Consider the following 18,050-nt stretch of genomic DNA (forward strand, 5'->3'; position numbering starts at 1 on the left):
GAGGAAGGACCTGGCAAGATCATGGAAATGAATCACAGCTCAACACATAACTCAGTTGTACACCCACAGGTTGATGACACTAGTTTACCGGAGGAGTGGGTATTTTGGTACTAAGGCAGGAATCAGACAGCAGACTTCAATCTCACCAATATGAACTCGATACCTGTGAGATGATCCAAAGGAAGTTTGCACAATTCATTTGAGAATCCAAGCTTTTAACTCATTTTGTTTAAGTGGTCACTGAATGCTGCAGAGATGTTTACAGTGGTTGAATTTATTAAACTATTCCAGGGAAATGGCTGATGTGGAAAAATCTTCAGTTTGTGGACTGAATGAGAGGCCAGAACACTACAAATGGAAAGTAAAACTGTCTGAATCAGCAGTTGTTCATGGAGGATCCTGTAAATATGAGCTTGCTTTAAATTTATGGTGCAAACTTGTTGATAAAGAATATTTCAACTAAAGCTATCAGTTTTTGGAAACTGCAGATTTTTTTTTATACATTTTTGCCAGAAAGAAAATGTTTTAAACATATTATACATTCCCATACTGTCCTGAAATGACAGACTGAAATAATACCAGCTATTTCTTACACAGTGCTTTGTCATTATATTATAGTTAGCAGGTACAATGCAGGAACATTTACAGGTCACAGTAAAAACTAATGTTTATTTCTTCCAGAGGTCATTAAAAAATGTATTATTCAGCTGTTAAGAAAAAACTGTTAAACTACTTATCCAGTAATTGTATTTTTAAAAGAATCAGAAAAGGAAATTTCATGGTTTTGTCCCAACATGATTAACTTTCATCTTTGATCAAGTGACAAGCTACAACACCTGTGTGAAGTTGCTTGTCAGACAGTGCAATTTATTGTATCCATAATCCTTAGGTGATTATATAGGTGGACTCTCCCCATGAATCAAAGCACAGGGAACCAAATTGAGCCACCTGCATTTTTTTCTCTGATATGGCTGCTTGTCAAGAGGAAGAATCTTGGAGCAAAGCCTGCATCCCAAACAGGAAGCTAAGGATCCTTTGAACACACGAGTAGCAAGAGATCTAAATGTCTCCAAGTTTAATCAGTTTCTTTTGCTGTGCTCTGTTCTTGGCAGCCTGGACAGTTACAACTTCATGGTCCTATCTCCCACCTGTAATACTGTGGGGTGGGGACCTTCTCTCTCTCTCTCTCTCAGCAGAATTGTCTAGACAACTAATGTCGATGCTGCTGCTACTGTCCTGATTTTTTGTCCTTCTGAAAACTGAAGCTTGTTCTTCTGCTAAGTTTTCGTTGTTTTTGAGCCTGGTAGTCTGCTCGTGCCGAACTTGCTCTGGATTCCAAAATGTAGTTTATCTAGCAACAAACAGAAAAACACAGGTGTCATTATTTTGGCAGTTGTTGAAGATGGCAGAAAATCAGTAACAACTGTTTAGTTGGCATGGACTCACTTCTGTGCTGCCTTTCTCTATAACTACGACAGGCCAACAAATTTTCAAGAATGATCACAGATTTGGATCTCAGCTCCTGACATTAGGAGATTCTGAGTTTATTTTAAGATATCCTTAATAGTCACATGTACATCGAAACACACAGTGAAATGCATCTTTTTGTGTAGACTGCTCTGGGGCAGCCCGCAAGTGTCACTACGCTTCCAGCGCCAACACAGCAAGCCCACAACTTCCTAACCCGTACGTCTTTGGAGCACCTGGAGGAAACCCCATGCAGTCACGGGGAGAACGTACAAGCTCCTTACAGGCAGTGGCCAGAATTAAACCCAGGCTGCTGGCGCTGTAAAAGGGTTACGCTAATCGCTACACTACCAAGCAGAGGCTGACAGCTCATCCATGTTTAAAAACTGATCTTTGCTCAACTAATAGCGGTCAGTCAGTTACGATCAGCCACGGCCCTATTAGAACGCACAACTTGGATCACCTCAAGCTGTTCTGAAAAGCATTTGATGAACAGTAGTTTGGTTACAACAGGGCTGCACTTTTACCTCAACATTTGGTGGTAAATTTGGTCCGTTTGTTGAAATTTTTAATAAAATGTAACCCTCCAAAAAAAAATACACTTCAATCAATGAAGTTTTGCTGATTTGCCAAGACTTGTATGTTTAATTCCCATCTCACTCTTCTGTGTTAAAGAATTGGTTAACCTTTAGCACATGGCCATGAACTAATTTAGATATGAGTGAAGCTACAGAACTCAGGTTCAACTTTGAATCAAAATGATTGAGTGTGGAAATGATTTTTTTTTACAATGTGTCTCAATTAAAAAGGTTACCCACTTCATGTGAGTTCCTTCCCAGTATAGAACAAAATGCCAGCGCCGTAAGTTTAGGAGTGAATATATAACAGCCTTGAGGCTAATCCCATGAAGAGACCTAAAAAGGTGGAGAGCAGTGAATAAAATTGACACAGAAGCTGGTTCAGCATGAAAGACAGTCACATTAGCAAATCGTAAATACTTGTTTTACATGTCTCATAAAATGCTAATTTATTGGCCACGATACTTTGTGATGATAGCCGTGATAATTTTTAATGGAAGGTTAATGTAAAAATCAAAATGCAAAAAGCCCTTTGGCTTAGCATCAGTTGGTTCACTGAAAAGATTTGGCAGCTTAAAACCTGAACAGTTTTATGTACTGCTGGGTCTTCATAGTCGTTAAATTTTAAAGCTGATAGCTTCAAATGATTTTGAATATTTTTTTCATGGCTAATAAAACCTTAGTCTGGACTAGCAAGAGTGATTGAGACAGTTAACTTGCTAATGTTTGAGTCAATTGGACACGTCCCTGATGTAACACACACAATGACTGCTGGGCTCAGGAAAATCAATGATCATGAAAGTAAAATGGTGATGAAAAATATAAGAACAAGATGGGGGCCACGAGCAGATGGTAAGGTTTTAAGATACTTCAGACAGTTGTACGTTACCAGTTGTTCGAGCCAGCCATCTTATACTGAGACAAGCCAAGAATTTCTGCAGGGTGCCATTTTCCCATGTCTGCCATGGTGGTCACCTCAAGCCAGGGACATGACTTCAAAGAAAGCCCACACAGCAATAACATTCTACAGTGTGCAGGACTTCCTTTGTGTAGAAAAAGGATGGCAAAACTTAAAGTAGAAATAGGTCCACTGGACCAACAGAACCATAGATCACAGCCTGCTCCTCCCCGAACTCTGTTTCCAACTCTGTGCTGAGGAAGGTAAAATCTGTCTGACACAGAAATATTTATTAAATGTTTTTATAAATAAATAAATGCCAGCGTACATAACCACTGTTCACCATGTATTTTTTAATGAGCTTATTAATGTCACATTGAGTACCCCACCTGTACCTGCATTAAAGCTTCTGCAAGTGTATAGGATGTCAGTCAAAAGGATACTTCAGATGGATGACTTTGAGCCTCTCCTGAAACCTGAGAAGGGCAACGATGAAACACAGGAGAAGTGAAGAGCAGCCAGGTTATCCACTGAACATGGCTGCTGAACAAGATGACCCTTCTTTGGGACAATTTACATAATCTGCAGCTTCCACAGAAACAAACAGGGAGTTGCACCTGCCACGAGATAGACATGGACTTCAAATGCCCTTTCTTCGAGAACCCACCTACTCAACAAATATGTCTCTTGCAATGGTTACACAAGAGTGACTGCAGACGCTGGAAAATCTGGAACAACACACACACAAAATGCTGGAGGAACTCAGCAGGTCAGACAGCATCTGTGGAGGGAAATGAACAGCCGACGTTTTGAGCCGAGACCCTTCATCGAGACTGATGAAAGGGCTTGGCTCAAAACGTCGACTGTTCATTTCCCTCCAGTAGATGCTGCCTGACCTGCTGAGTTCCTCCAGCACTTCATTTGTGCTGCTCTTGCAATGTTTGGACTGGTATGCACTGGCAAAAGTTTACACAGTGTTTTGAGGGAGCCAAAATGTCTGGCACAGGAGGTAAACTAGTTAACCACACTGGTGGGAAATAATCAGCATTGTCTAAGCTCAGACTGCTGAAAGCTCCCTTTCTTGTGTGGGTGCTCCATTAATGAGCACATTTGCACTATGTTTAGGACATTCCTTTGTGTGATGATAGCTTGCTTGGTAAACCTGCAAATAGAGCAGTTAACATTTTAAGAACACAAAGTCAGGTATGATATTAAATTACCTCAAATGTGTTCTTGGCACTTTATTGTTCTGAATTACTGCAGCAATGTATGGAAGAGTACAAGTGAAACTTTACCTGCAATATTTAGGTTGACCATAAGATGATATCTTTATTAGTTACATGTACATCAAAACATAGCAAAATGCATCTTTGCGTAGAGTGTTCTGGGGGCAGCCCGCAAGTGTCACCACGCTTCCGGCGCCAACAATAGCATGCCCACAACTTCCTAACCTGAACGTCTTTGGAATGTGGGAGGAAACCGGAGCACCCGGAGGAAACCCACGCAGACACGGGGAGAACATACAAACTCCTTACAGACAGCGGCTGGAATTGAACCCGGGTCAGTGGCACTGTAATAGTGTTATGCTAACCGTTACACTAGCAGAAACATTTCACACTCCTTTATGCCAGTCACTTCACTTTCCTTCCCCTCAGCACCACTGATTAAATTGGTACTTGTGAAGCTTTCTGATTGTTCAGCAAGGATGCAACTTTTTGAATTACTGAAATGCTCGGTCACAAGTAACATGACTTTCTCTCTTGGGTCCTGTTATCTTTAATGTATTCATGTAGAAGATGGCTTCAATTGTGCCACTGGTTGAGAAAATATTTCCTCTACTTGAACTCACTGAGTGATGCTTACTGTCTGAATATTGTATCTTAATATGTTGCAGAGTTTATAGTGCAAGAAACATGACAATGTTGGTTTTTCTTTGGCATTAATGTGTAATATTTCTAAATGTATAAATGCCATTCACACTTGCATTTTTAAAAACTGAAATTCAGCTAGTTTTAATCTACATGGGAAGTACAGCAGTTTAGCACTTAGATGGCAATTTGAGAATTAGAAAAATGGTCCAAATAATTTTGTGTTGCTACTTTCTAATTGGCTTGATTGCCATATAAATTTTAAGCAGCTTAATTACAAGTCTTAAACAAGCAAAATAATGTTAACAATACATGAAGGAAGCTTCAACCTTTCGAGGATGTGCAGAATTGTGTTGGTATCATAATACAGTTCTTTGGTGGAGTAATGTACTGAGCTGAGATCTGGCAGGATTGAACTGGTGGCTGAAATCACTCAATATGATGACAGCATCTCGACAGTCTGCCTGAAGGTGAGGTGATAGTGAGCACCACCCATCCCCCAAACCATGCACAGGTGGAGGAGAGAGTAATTTAAGGTGGAGGATCGAGTGCTGAACATGCAGGTTGCTTTGTCTTGGTTAGGACCAAATGCCTCAGGTGCTGTTGGAACTGGACTCATCCAGGCTATTGAATAGCAATGCATCACACCCTAGATTTGGCAAGATTTTGGGGTGGCAGGATACAATTCACATACTGCAGGATGCCCAGACCCTGACCTATGCTTCCAGCCTTGATAGTTATGTGGCTTGCCAGTTTAGTTCTGAGTCATGCTATGAATACAGCAGGTTCAACGACAGTATTGACATTGCACATCCAGATGAAGCGTTCAGGCTCTTGAGTTGGATTAGTCATTGCCCGGCACTTGTATAACACAAACATTGCTTTTCGGTTCTCAGCCCAAGCCTGAACAGTGACCAGTTTACAGCTGCATGTCGGCAAGGACACGTTCATTACCCGAGTTGTGATGGATGCAATCCTTAGTGAACATCGACACTTTGACTTTTAAGATGGAGAGAAGGTCATAGATGAAGCAGCACAAAACATTTGAGCTTGGAGCACTATTCTGAGGAACTCCTACAACAATGTCCTGGGGTAAAGAAAACCGAGCTCCAATAATTAGAAACATCTTCCTCTTTGCTATCTGTGGGTCTGACCAGTCTGACCACTTTCCAACTGACTTCAGCTTTAAGTAGGGCTCTTTCATACCACATTCTGGTAAAAGCTGCTTTGATGTCAAGGACAGTCACTTGCATCACTGGACCAAGGCTTAATGAGAACTGGAATCAAATGATCCCAGCAGATCCCAGCATAAGCATTGATTAATGAGTTATCGATGAATAAATGCTGCTTGATAACACTGCTGACAACTCCCTCCAATATTTTGCCGATAATTGAGAGTAGGTTGTTAGATACTGGATGTGCCCTGCATTTTGTGGACAGGAGATAACTGGACAAATTTCCACTGACAGGTACACACCAGAAGTTTCCCATGGAAAATTTCAAACCTTTATCACCACAACCAAGTTGTAGTCAAGCTTGGCTGTATCTTGTGCACTCAACCACTTCTTGATATATTTGCTGAATCAAACTGGCTTCTCTGACTGATGATTTTCGCAAACTTGTCAGCCTCTTTTGCTCTCACAAACATTGCAGGGTATCCCTTGAAGCTGAAGAAAAATTGAAATGCTTACTTGGCCATTTTATTTATTTAATATGACTGAATTTCATGTCCCCAGCTTTCATGGTGGGATCTGAACTCTGTCTCAAGACTATTTAGGCTAGTCTAGTAAACTAACAGTTCAGCACAACTAACTGACCCCACATGGAGGATACAAGTCAATGTTATCAATCATGGATTAAGACAACTGAGCAGTGGCAAGATGTGGACAATAGTGTCTTCCCTCACCAGAGGGGGAGAAACAAAGGTTATCTTGGATGTTTTTCTTCTGCTTGTTTTTGCAAGATATTAATAGGAAGTGAGCAATTTGATCACTATTCAACACAACGGATCAGGACTGAAGCATTGCAGAGACATCCAAGTATTCTTATTGTCAGATTAGCAAGATTACTTACTAGGATGCCTGGTTTATTGCCAAGTTGAACTAAGAACAGTGAGACAAGACTGTGTACGTGCAATTCCCCACACAGTAGTTAACTGATTGAAGCAGGATCATCTTAGGAAATGCTGAGCTTGGACAAGGTGCAGGCCATGGAAGGGAACAACAGCAAGTTTGCCAGCTTGTGAAGCACTAAAACAAAACATTTACATAGTAGCACTGGGACAGGTTCCAGAGTGGGAAAATAAAGCATTAAAGTTACACACACTTGATTAAAATGAGTGTGAAGTATTAGGTATTTCCCAATCAATGAATTAGTCATGACACATACAATGCCAAGAGGCATTGACCGGTTACAGTGGGAAGGAGGACTTCTGAGCCTTAGATTGTAGCTTGAAGAGGCCTCCAAATAGAGACAGAAGCAAAAACAACAATTTCTTCTTTCAGACTGACAGATGGTTTACAGCTCTATGGTTTCCCAACTCTAATTTTGAACAGCCATAGCTAGCAATCTTTGAGCAGTTTCACTTTGTTGAAATTTCCAACCACCTGAATTCTCCCATGAATGGGTCTCCCTTTTCCTCATTCTCCTTCCCTGCAAAAGTTAACAAACGTTAATACTCTCTGGAGCAAAAATGAACTGCTGGAAGATCTCAACAGCTCAGGCAACATCTGTGGAGGCAGAGGGATAGTCGATGTTTCCAGTTCCTCCAGCAGTTTGTTTTTTTTTGCTCCATATTCCAGCACTTGCAGTCTCTTGTGCCTCTGTTGCTACTCCCTGCACTGTATGCTGAGATTTAGACCCTGGTGTTGAACCTCTTGGAGGCAGCAATATAACATTAGTCACTTAATCACCAACAAAACAAGCTACAGTCTGAAATTGCAAAGAATTTATGCACGTGGGTGATATTCCTGATCTAGGATACGAGTTCTATTAGTTGTTGTCACACCGCTAAAACTGTCTTGGGCTTGTGGCAGTGAACCATGTAGACATAGGTTAACTTATCTTTGCAGAGAAGCGGCATTAGATCAGGTTTGGTCTGGATGATTCAATTATAAACTCCCAGTCCAGTCCATAACTAGCATCTCTCTTTTCCATCCCCAGTGCAACATCTTTGCCTGGCTGTAATTTTGACCAATACATTTGATTTAAAATAGCTCTATTGCTATTGTCTATGATCTTGGTTTCAAAACCAAAAATTTTTGGTAATGAATTTTAGCCATTTTCGACACATCTGAATACAAATAATTTGAGAGCTTGTATTAATTACATTAATCTTGATATGCCCCTTCATTACAACAATTAAGCCTATAAATATACTTTCATCTAACAGCCAGCATTCATGTTAGTCCTGAACTTTCAAGTAATTCTTTAATCCCTTGTGCAGCCAATGAATCTCGTTTTCACTTAAGGCTGTACTTAATTGTGAGGTAAGAATGCAAACATTTTTCACACACAGAATAGTTGGTATCTGCAATGAGGTGCAAGAGGTGGTGGTAGAGCAGGAACAGTAACATTTAAGCAGCATTCTGTGGAGAGAGAAACAAGGTTAATGTTTCAGGTTGATGACCCTTCGCCAGACTGGGAAGGAGAGAAAACAAGTTAGTGACAAGTTGCACAGAGGTTGGGGGGAATTGAAAAGACAAAGGAAGTATTGCTGATAGGGGTGAGGCCAGGGTTGCCATGGGGTTAAGTTGTAAACAAGGCCTAATGGTCGACGGAGGCAGTTTGGGAGAGAGAACACGGTCCTTTGGTCATGAAAGTTTTTATATGAGGGCAGTTAGAGAGTGAGAATACAGTCAAAGGAATGTAAAAGCTGCAAAAACGCTGGGTCATGTGACATGCCCAGCTGTTGAGCAAGAAACTGAGCCAGTATCACCGATGGGTGACCCGGCCTGTTCTGATACAGGCAGTGAAAGAAAGTTACCTCAAGTTGTAGAACCTGATATTGCAGCTTCCAGTCTCAATATTGAATTCCACAACTAACTCACTTTCTCCGTCTGCTTCAGTACTGAACATTTCCGTTGCAAGTCACTAATCTGTAATATTGGTTCAGTGTTTCCTTTCTCCATCAGCACAGCCTGGGTCTGTCCTGCAACTTTTATGTTACTCAGTTTGTACCCTCATTCTCAAATGGCCTTCATAGCTTTTGTTCATGTTCTCTCACTAACTGCCCCATTAACCGAATGACCCCTATAACCATGCCCACAGTGACCCTGGCCTCACCCTATCAGAGGTGTTCCCCTTGTCCTATCCATCCCTCTCCCGACTTCTTAGCAGTTTGATACCACCTTGTTTTCCCTCTTTCCCAGTTCTGAAGGGCTTTCAGCCTGAAATGTTATCTGTTTCTCTCTCCACAGATGCTGCCTGACCTGCTGAATGCTTCCAGCATTTTCTGTTTTTACTTCTTACTTCAATAGCTCATTTAATATTAGACATCTAACAAAATGGTTCCTATATTTAGTCAAATTAATCTTCAGTGATGAAAGTTAAAAACTGACTCCCAGCAGTTAAGACAATGCTATGGTCAGATGTGGATGGTTTCAATCCCGATTCTCTTCATACACAAGCCACACACGTTACTGCCACAGTAAAAGAACAAAATTTTATTTCTAGAGAATTTTAAAGATAGTGTGCCAATGGGGGAAAGGAAATTCAATGTCAAGAGTTTGCATCACAAAATTATCAAGAGAAGCATTTAGGAGCTCGAGCTTTCCCCCTAAACCAGGCTGAAAATTGTTTGAGGTTACTGAAGAATTAGGTGCACAAAACATGTTCATTATCTTTGATTCCTTCTCTTTCTATTCAATTGTAGGTTTTTGCCATTAAAATGAAATACCCATTGAACTTAACTGCAATTTGAACTGTGTTACATCTGTTTTGATGCTAATGCTTTTACAACAGATTTTAATTTTAATATGTTAAAGCACTTCAATGAAACACTATCATTAACATTTTAATTGCAATTGGAATGCCTTACAGAATCTATAAACTCCAGCAAGTATTTAATATAAACTGTGTAGTCACCCAAAATATTGAAAAATAAAGAAAAAGACAAGTAAATAAAGATCAAAGTCGTAACGAGCATGATGGTGGTCGATAGTGATGTTCTTCTGTCAGTAACACTGACATAATTTACTGATGTGAAATACGTTGTTTTGTATAAAAACAATGAGTAAAACAAATTTAATTACTCCTCCCTAAATCAGTGTGTAAAATATATCATTGATCATAGGGTAAATGAAGCTGCTTTTAAATTTGCCTGCTTCCAATGAACTGGTTTCATGTAGCTTACTGAATTTTACTGTCATTAATAACTAGAAAACGTTCTTTTGAACAGAAACTTTGTTACTGCAAAATTACTTTCCCATCAAGTTACATCAGATTCAACACTTGCATCCTCACTGTGACGATAACACTTAAAAATTCTCAGTAGTTACCGTCCCAGCCCGGTTTATTCAGCTAATTTCATTTAATTCCAGTTTAATGTCAAAGCAGGCAGCTGAAAGTGAACGGATACATTGCATGGATCTGTTGCTATGGATTTTAATCTTAATGCAGATGGCTTAATAAAAGGAATGCTATCAGTTTTTCCTTTTTCAAGCACTTCATGCCAGGTCTTTGCACACGTGTCCTGGACACAAAATTCCTATCAGCAAAATTCCTGGTCTACAGAGACTCATCGCGCTGTTTAAGCAATAAATCTGGAGGCTGACATATTTTGTAAAAGAAGCTCAATGCAACTGCCAGCATGGATGGAGTTCTACAGCAAAGGAAACATACTTAACTCTCTAACACAAGGTCTCCATTCACACAGTCACGGGACAGTTCATGCAGTTCAAAACAATGCATCACACATGCAAAGATCACTTATGAAAGCACTGCTATAACTCACTCTCACTGGTGAAATGCTGCTATTTCCATAAGATGCAAATTGAAACACTTATTAAGATAAAGTGGAATTACTTTTACTGTTGAAATGCAGCGATGATGCTCCATACCTCTAGCAAGTTACAAATCATGTTTGAACTCATTACAGTCAAACTACATTACAACAGAAGTGTACAGAATTTATTGCCACACTGTCATCAGTCACCAGCTTTTCCTCAGCAAAATACCTGCTCTGCTACTAACCTTCAGCACAATTTCATTGACTGTGTTGGTGTCTGCTTCAAAGTAGAGATGCTTGTGGTCATGATTGCTTAGATATGTGAGCTTGAATATTGCATGGCCTGCAAGGCAAACAAAGGACAGGAGTCAAACAGATGAACAGAGTTTTACTACGGATGCAGCTTGACAAAGAAACAGATGGCGATATTAATGTCCCATCAGCAGAACAGAAGGAAATTGCATGATGGCGACAGGCTCCGCATGTCATTTCAACATCATTCAGGCAAAACTCACCACAAAGGCAACAGAACCCTTTTTAATATAATTTGATTCCCCATCCCATCACAATGGACAAAGTGCAAAATCAATCATTTGGTTAGTTAGGTCCTCTGTCAATTCGTTTCTATTCTTCTTGGGGGGAGGTGGTTGGGTGCTGCGGTTGGTGAGGAAGGAAGGAGGGATAAAAAGAAACCAGATTCTGCTTGCTGCTCATGTTACAGGAGGAAAAGATTTAACATTTGAGGTGGATTTATACAGATTTACTGCTTCAGACTGATGTAATATGTTAATAATCTGCTATATGACCTTTCTTAATGCTGTAGTTCTGGAGAGGTTATGTTAACATGCATTAGAAAATGAAATCTTTTTAATTTTGTCTTTTGATGCAGAGTCAAATATTTTAATATATGTTTAATTCAATGCCCACCACTATTCCAATAACCTTTTATGATATAATTTAGTACAGCAAAAGCATTAAATTACAGGGCATCAAGGATTTTTAGATTCATCTTACTAAAAATTATCAGAACTTCAAAATTCAGTATTGCAAGGCCAACATTACAGCTTTCATTGTCTATACCACTGTAGCTTTATGGATTTACAATTGGAAGTGGTAAGAGCAGCACCACTGCAATACATCAATACAAAAGTAATGAAGGAGACAATAGAGAAGAGAGAAAATCCTGAAGCATTTTCAGCCATATGATGCCATATCTTGTACAATGATGGCAGAGCTTGGTAAACTGGGGTACCCTGACGTCTTCCAGAGTTGAATGGCCAAGGTCCATTGAGCAATGAGGGCTTCCCATTTGTGCTTCAACTGTTTTGCATACACTACAGATTGTTGATATCTATAGAACTTGGTTTTCTGATGTAGGATGTATCCATCACTTGGCAAACAACACAGAGCAGTTGCACCAAATTTAAATAGAATAAGCTGATGATTAAGAAATGCACACACATCAGAAAGGAGTTACTGAGAAAAGATGAGCAGGATTCATCGTTGGATCAAAAGTCTCTAACAAAACCAGAATGAGAGACTAGCATTAACTTGCCTTTAGGTAACTAAAGAACATGTGAAATAGAAAACAGCATCTTCATTTATTCAAACAATTTAAAGTCCAATTCCTCCACAGGAATCAAATTAGTTTCTCTTAATATGGGAAATCTCCACATCACCCTGATTAGATATTATTATTTAATTATCCCAATACACATTGCTCTTCAGGACAACATGGTAACAGTAAAATTTGAGAAGTCCAATTAATAAATGAAATTTTTCTTGAATTTTACTACTCAAGTATCCTAGTTTAATGGAACTGAATTCAGTTAATCTAGTTACAAAATACATTGGCTTCCAATTCTAAGTGTCAAAAGGCTGGATGATGCACGGATAACAATGGCAAGCTCATCAGTCCTCACACTTCCACAAAGTGCAATAAAGATTTGGAAAGACTCAGGATTGAGTCAAAGGCAAAACAACTCTTTAAAGTTTCTAGCGCCCATTAAACGAGGCATGAAACATGGAAACAGGCCCTTCAGCCCAGAGTTCACGCTGACCATCAAGCTCTTACTAGCAGTGCCATTCTGTCACCCTGCTCTTGGGAAATAAGAGTCCACACTTAAGAGCCAATTTTCAAGGCTGGTGAGATTGTTAGGCAGTAGTTAACATTGATTATTTCATGAAAAATCAACTTACTCCTGCAAGCACCAGCCCTAACTATTTTCTTCGACTTCAATGGGGAATTATTCAGCAAGGCATAACATTATCTTGGTTAGGTTACTGGTTAAGCAACTTGAAGCACAAGTTTGGTTCTCAATAATAACAGATAACAATAGGTAATAAAATGATCACTCATTTAAGACAGAGGCAAGGAGTTTCTCGCCTCAGAGGATGATGAATACATGGAGACAGTCATTCGATTCAAGGTGGACGTTGACAGACATTTGAACTCAAGGGAATCAAAGGACATGGGGAGACAGCAGACAAGTGGTGTTGAGGCCAAGACTAGATGAGCCATAATCTGCATGAACGGCAGAGCAGGCTCCAGACCGACTGGCGTATTCCTGCTTACGGTCTCGCAATATCAAATATGACAATTTGGAGTCTGCAGAAAGCTTGTGCCATCGGTGGTACCGCGCTGCACCACATTGTGTGCCGTTACAGTCCTTGCTGATAATCAGTGCTGGGACTTCGAGTACACTTTTCCCTATTCATTCATATGAGGTGGAGATCACTGGAAATGCCAGCATTTATTGACCATCTCTAATTGCCCCAGACTTCATTCCCTGAAGGAATCTGGTGAACCATTTCACAACCATCCAGTAGTTCCATGTTCACCATTACTGTAACAAGCTTCAATTCTGTATTTATTCAATTATTTGAATATAAATTAGGCAGCTGCCATGCTGGGATTCAAAATCGTGTTTGCTGACCAAGTCTCCACTAGAGACAGGTGAAAATATCGGGGCTGCTGCACACAGGAGTAAGCAGATTTTTAAATGAATAAATCAATGATAATTACTGCCTAACAACATCACTAGCCTTGAAAACTAACTTAAATAAACATGGAGCCTCATCTCACGCAAGTTAACTAATGCTGGAGATTAAAAAAATGTTTTACCCAAGTCTTTTATCTTGATCTTAATACCACAAGTTTTCCCCAACCCTTATTGCATGTTCTATGCACGACTTAAAAGTTACCACGTACTTCCTGACTGCGGCTCAGCATGTCTGAGTGAGGAATAGGTGACACGGAGAGGGTGCACAGCACATCTGATGTTTGACTAGAGCAAGGCTTTGCTGTAAACCCAGCAAAAATTTTGTGGCCCACTCCAAGGTCAAGAGCAAGTGCTGTCCCTTTGATGCTGACAGTGTCAGGACATCAGAAGATAAATGGTTTGAGTTTTCAGTTGTAAATGCAATTAGAAGTGAACACAACTCAGGACAATTTTATATTAATAAAATGTGAAACTATGGAAAAAAAACTAGGATTAGCTGTGCAGGTTTTGGAGCAATGAATATTTAAATATTTCTGAGCATTTGCAGCAGGGTCAAAAGACTTTTTTTTGCTGTACAAATGCATATTGATCAATGAGAAACTCTCTCTAAAATGCCTCAAATAAACCTCACAAAAATACAAGGATTAGTCGGGTTCAAAACAACGGTACATTGAAGTTATAATTTTGGGTAACTATACAATAAAGTTAAATGGACCAGGTTTTAAACTGTCTAAATTTGCACATTTTAATATCACAGAACAATCCACATTCTCTGCATTGAAGAGATTTCTTCAAGAGGTGGATTATCAGTGATAATTATCATAAAATCATTTTGTTTACAATAATTTTGAAGCAAAATTAAAAATATCCCTTCACCAAGATGACAATAAGGAATGTTTCACAGAATGTTCTGCCTCTAGGAGAAGTTAAAATCCATTCTATAAAACAAAATCAAGACATCTAGTGGCAGTAAAAGCTAACTGCACTGATCTCAGACCCACATCCCAAGAGAGAAGGGTCAAACGCATCAGACTATTGTGAAATGAATACGTCAGAAAATAAATTGAGAATAACCCTGGCTTAAACAATGCCTTCAAGCCCGAGAGTGGTCATATTTCTTTGGAAATAAAATCTCTGGCAAACTTTCTGGGAGAAGAGAGACATAGATGTTTGCATCGTATGTAACCTCAAAATGAAGTGGCTGAGAGCACTTTATCCGGTTCATAACAAACAAGGACAAATATTTTAAACATTATAATGTAAACATTATACTGAATCTATCCATATGCATAGATGAAGATAATGTTTCACAAGAAAAAAAAGTGTTGAGTCAGATTTATGGCTTCACTGCATTTACCCATCTTGTTCAAAAATTCTGAGAATGATTTCATTTTACTTCATAGCACAGCTTTTGGGTTTCTGGTTACACTTTATATAAAAGGTGAACAAAAGTAATTTTGCAGATAAAAATAAAAATTTAGCACTATCATTTTTCCTGCCATTGACCAAACAAAATGACCTTTTTGTTTTTGTAACATTAACTTCATTTCTGACATGAGCATTTAAGTTGCAAGTATTCCTTCAGCACTTTCCATGTGGACCAAGTTTCAAAAACAATTATTCCCATTAAAAAGTCTTCGTCAATTACTTCCAGGAATACATCATTTGCACGATTCCAGATTATTCAGAATCCTGATTGCATGAGTTTCCTGCAAATGCAAATAATGTCTTGGTTTACATCTAACTACGTAGTAACCATCCAAATGTGGTCAGCAGGATTTGTTTTCTTGTCAATTGACTAATCAGGACACCGATCATTTTACAAAGGATAGAACATAGAACAGTACAGCACAGGAACAGGCCCTTCGGCCCACAATGTTACACCAAACTAATTAAACTAGTAATTAAGTGCCTAACTAAATTAATCCTGTCTGCCTACACAATATTCATATCCCTCCATTCTCTTATTATTTGTGTGCCTTAGAGCATCTTAACTTCTGTCGTATTTGCCTCCACTACCATCCCTGGCAGTGCATTCCAGGCACCCACCGCTCTCTGTGGTGTACTGAAGATCTGTGATTGATAACTCATGCATTCAAGAAGTTACTTAAAAGTCCTGGATCTGGCTACAAAGCAGCAAGGTACTCTTATGACAATATAACATAGAATACAAATGTTCTACCACATACAAGGCAGGTTAAAAATAACAGACTGACATTACCCAAGGCAAGTTAAATTTTGAAATCACAGGTGAGCTTACGACAAAGTGAATGTCACCTGCAACTTTTATCAGTGACAACAGCATAACATCTTTTACCCTCCCAAGTTGACGTAAGCGTCATTCAAAAAAGTATTGATGAAGGCAAGGGCCTTGGAGGAAGCAGGGTGCTGGTGGGAAAAATAAAATAGAAGGTGGTTTCTGTGATGAAAGTGATAAAGTCAGAGTTATACAACACAAAAACAGGCTCTTCAGCCCAACTCGTCTATGCTGACCAAGTTGTGCACCCGACCTAGTATCATTTGTGGCCCATATTCCTCTAAACCTTTCCAATCCATGTGTGTCTAAATGTCTTTTAAACATTGTAACTGTACCCGCATTTGCCACTTCCTCTGTACTTAAAAATAAAGTAACTGTCATCAGCAATCACCTCCAGTGGGCTGTGTCTCATGTTCACAGATCGCAGACCAATCCCAATTACCAGGAGAATCATGATTTTCACAACAATAGTGATGCAAGAAGTCCTGTAGCATTGCCTCCAACACAGGGGTCTGACAGAGGAGGAACGGAGTCTGTATGTATGTTGTGGAATAGGACCAAGAATAATTCCTTAGAGCCCAGTTCCTTACATCCACTGCAGATTGCCTGGGATACTTCAACTGCAGATTCTTCTATCCTCTGGGGCAGTCTGTCCCAGAAAGGAATCAGTAATTGTGTCTCAGGAATCAATGAAGTGGACAAGTTCTGGGTTCTACAGTCCTGGAAGAGACACACGCAAAGATCACCCTTTTTGAAATCAGTTTAGTACAGCACTAAATCAGCTGAAGGACACTTGGCCTTATTGATCAGTTGGGTTCCGAGATCTCAAATTCCCTTGCAAGTAATAAAGAAACACAATCAAGTTTTAGGCAATTTTTCTCCACAGTCACTGCTATTTTCAAGGCTGCTGTTGGTGGAAAGGTCAACTGACAATCCCCAAATCTTCAATAGAAGATGCAGACTTGTAGTAGTTAAACTGTCCGTGGTAAACCTCAAGTACTCAATACAGGGAGGGAGTTAGAAGCAGGATCCATACAGCTGAATGGAAATAGAAGTCCGTGGAGGAACTGATTTGCCTCAGAAGTGTAAGGTTTAGCTACCTCAACAATTATTTTGCTATAAGCACAATGGCTCCAATACTTGGGGATTCATTCAGGTTCATAAGGGCAGTTTTCTTCACCAACCAAATTCCCTCTCCCCTTTAAGCCTGACTTCTGACTAGGAATTTCTTTAACAAAAGAGAAAAGCGCTCCCATGTCTGAAATCTCAGCACAGACCACTTTAAACAATCTTGTAAGGTTGCTGATTTTTCTGGGGCGTAAAGGTGCACGAGTTGAAGCCATGATTTAATCCAACATAATAAAAACATTTGTGCGTGATTGTCTGCATCAGGGGTGGGTTTACGAATAGTTTTAACAAATTTCAAAGCTCGAACTGTCATGAAGGAAATGTTTTCTGGAAAAGATCAGGTACAAACTCAAACCATGAAAAAAATGCCCAGGTTCACAACCCAATGAATATCCTACCATCTTAAAAAAAAGTTGCTTTATTTAACCATCTGATGTGAAGATGAAGTAACCGATCCCAAGAACAACAAACAATAATTGTGTAGCAGCCATAAGAGGGAGGGGGAAGGTGAAAGTTGTCAAATTGTCATTAGGCAAAAAATCTCTGTCACCACATTTTTTGGGGCCATGATTTTGTCAAGGCATAATTTTAAGCTTACGGTTTACATTTACAGAAATGTTCTGTCATTTATCTTTTTGAATGTACAAATACTTCTGCAAAAGAAATGAGAAACTACATACTGATGACATATTAATTAGAGTTTCCTACTGGTTTCATGGTAAAAAGGGCAATTAAACATAATTATGATTTACTAACCATTAAGATAAATTCCCAAATTGGAAATTGTCAAATAATTTAAAAAGTATTTTTAAAAAATTTGACAAAAAGCCCCCAGTGGTACTAATGTCCAATGTATTTTAAAAGTCTCAATGAAAAAAAATCTTAATTAGAGGCTCATTAGTATG

At 39.3% G+C, this 18,050-nt stretch overlaps 1 protein-coding gene across 5 annotated transcripts in view; it reads right to left on the reverse strand.

The window, feature by feature from the left end:
* Positions 1-247: 247 nt before the first annotated feature.
* mapkap1 (MAPK associated protein 1) overlaps positions 248-18,050 on the reverse strand; it is a 197,556-nt gene continuing 179,753 nt past the window's right edge. For all 5 annotated transcript variants that reach the window (XM_052037365.1, XM_052037363.1, XM_052037364.1 and 2 more), the window contains 2 exons: positions 11,004-11,101; positions 248-1,351 (listed from right to left, as the gene is read on the reverse strand). In XM_052037365.1, the coding sequence (XP_051893325.1) occupies positions 1,229-1,351; positions 11,004-11,101 (221 nt within the window). In that variant the 3' untranslated portion in view covers positions 248-1,228. The remainder of the gene's footprint in view (positions 1,352-11,003; positions 11,102-18,050) is intronic.

The sequence above is a fragment of the Pristis pectinata genome, chromosome 23, assembly GCF_009764475.1.
Source record: "Pristis pectinata isolate sPriPec2 chromosome 23, sPriPec2.1.pri, whole genome shotgun sequence".
NCBI lineage: Eukaryota > Metazoa > Chordata > Chondrichthyes > Rhinopristiformes > Pristidae > Pristis > Pristis pectinata.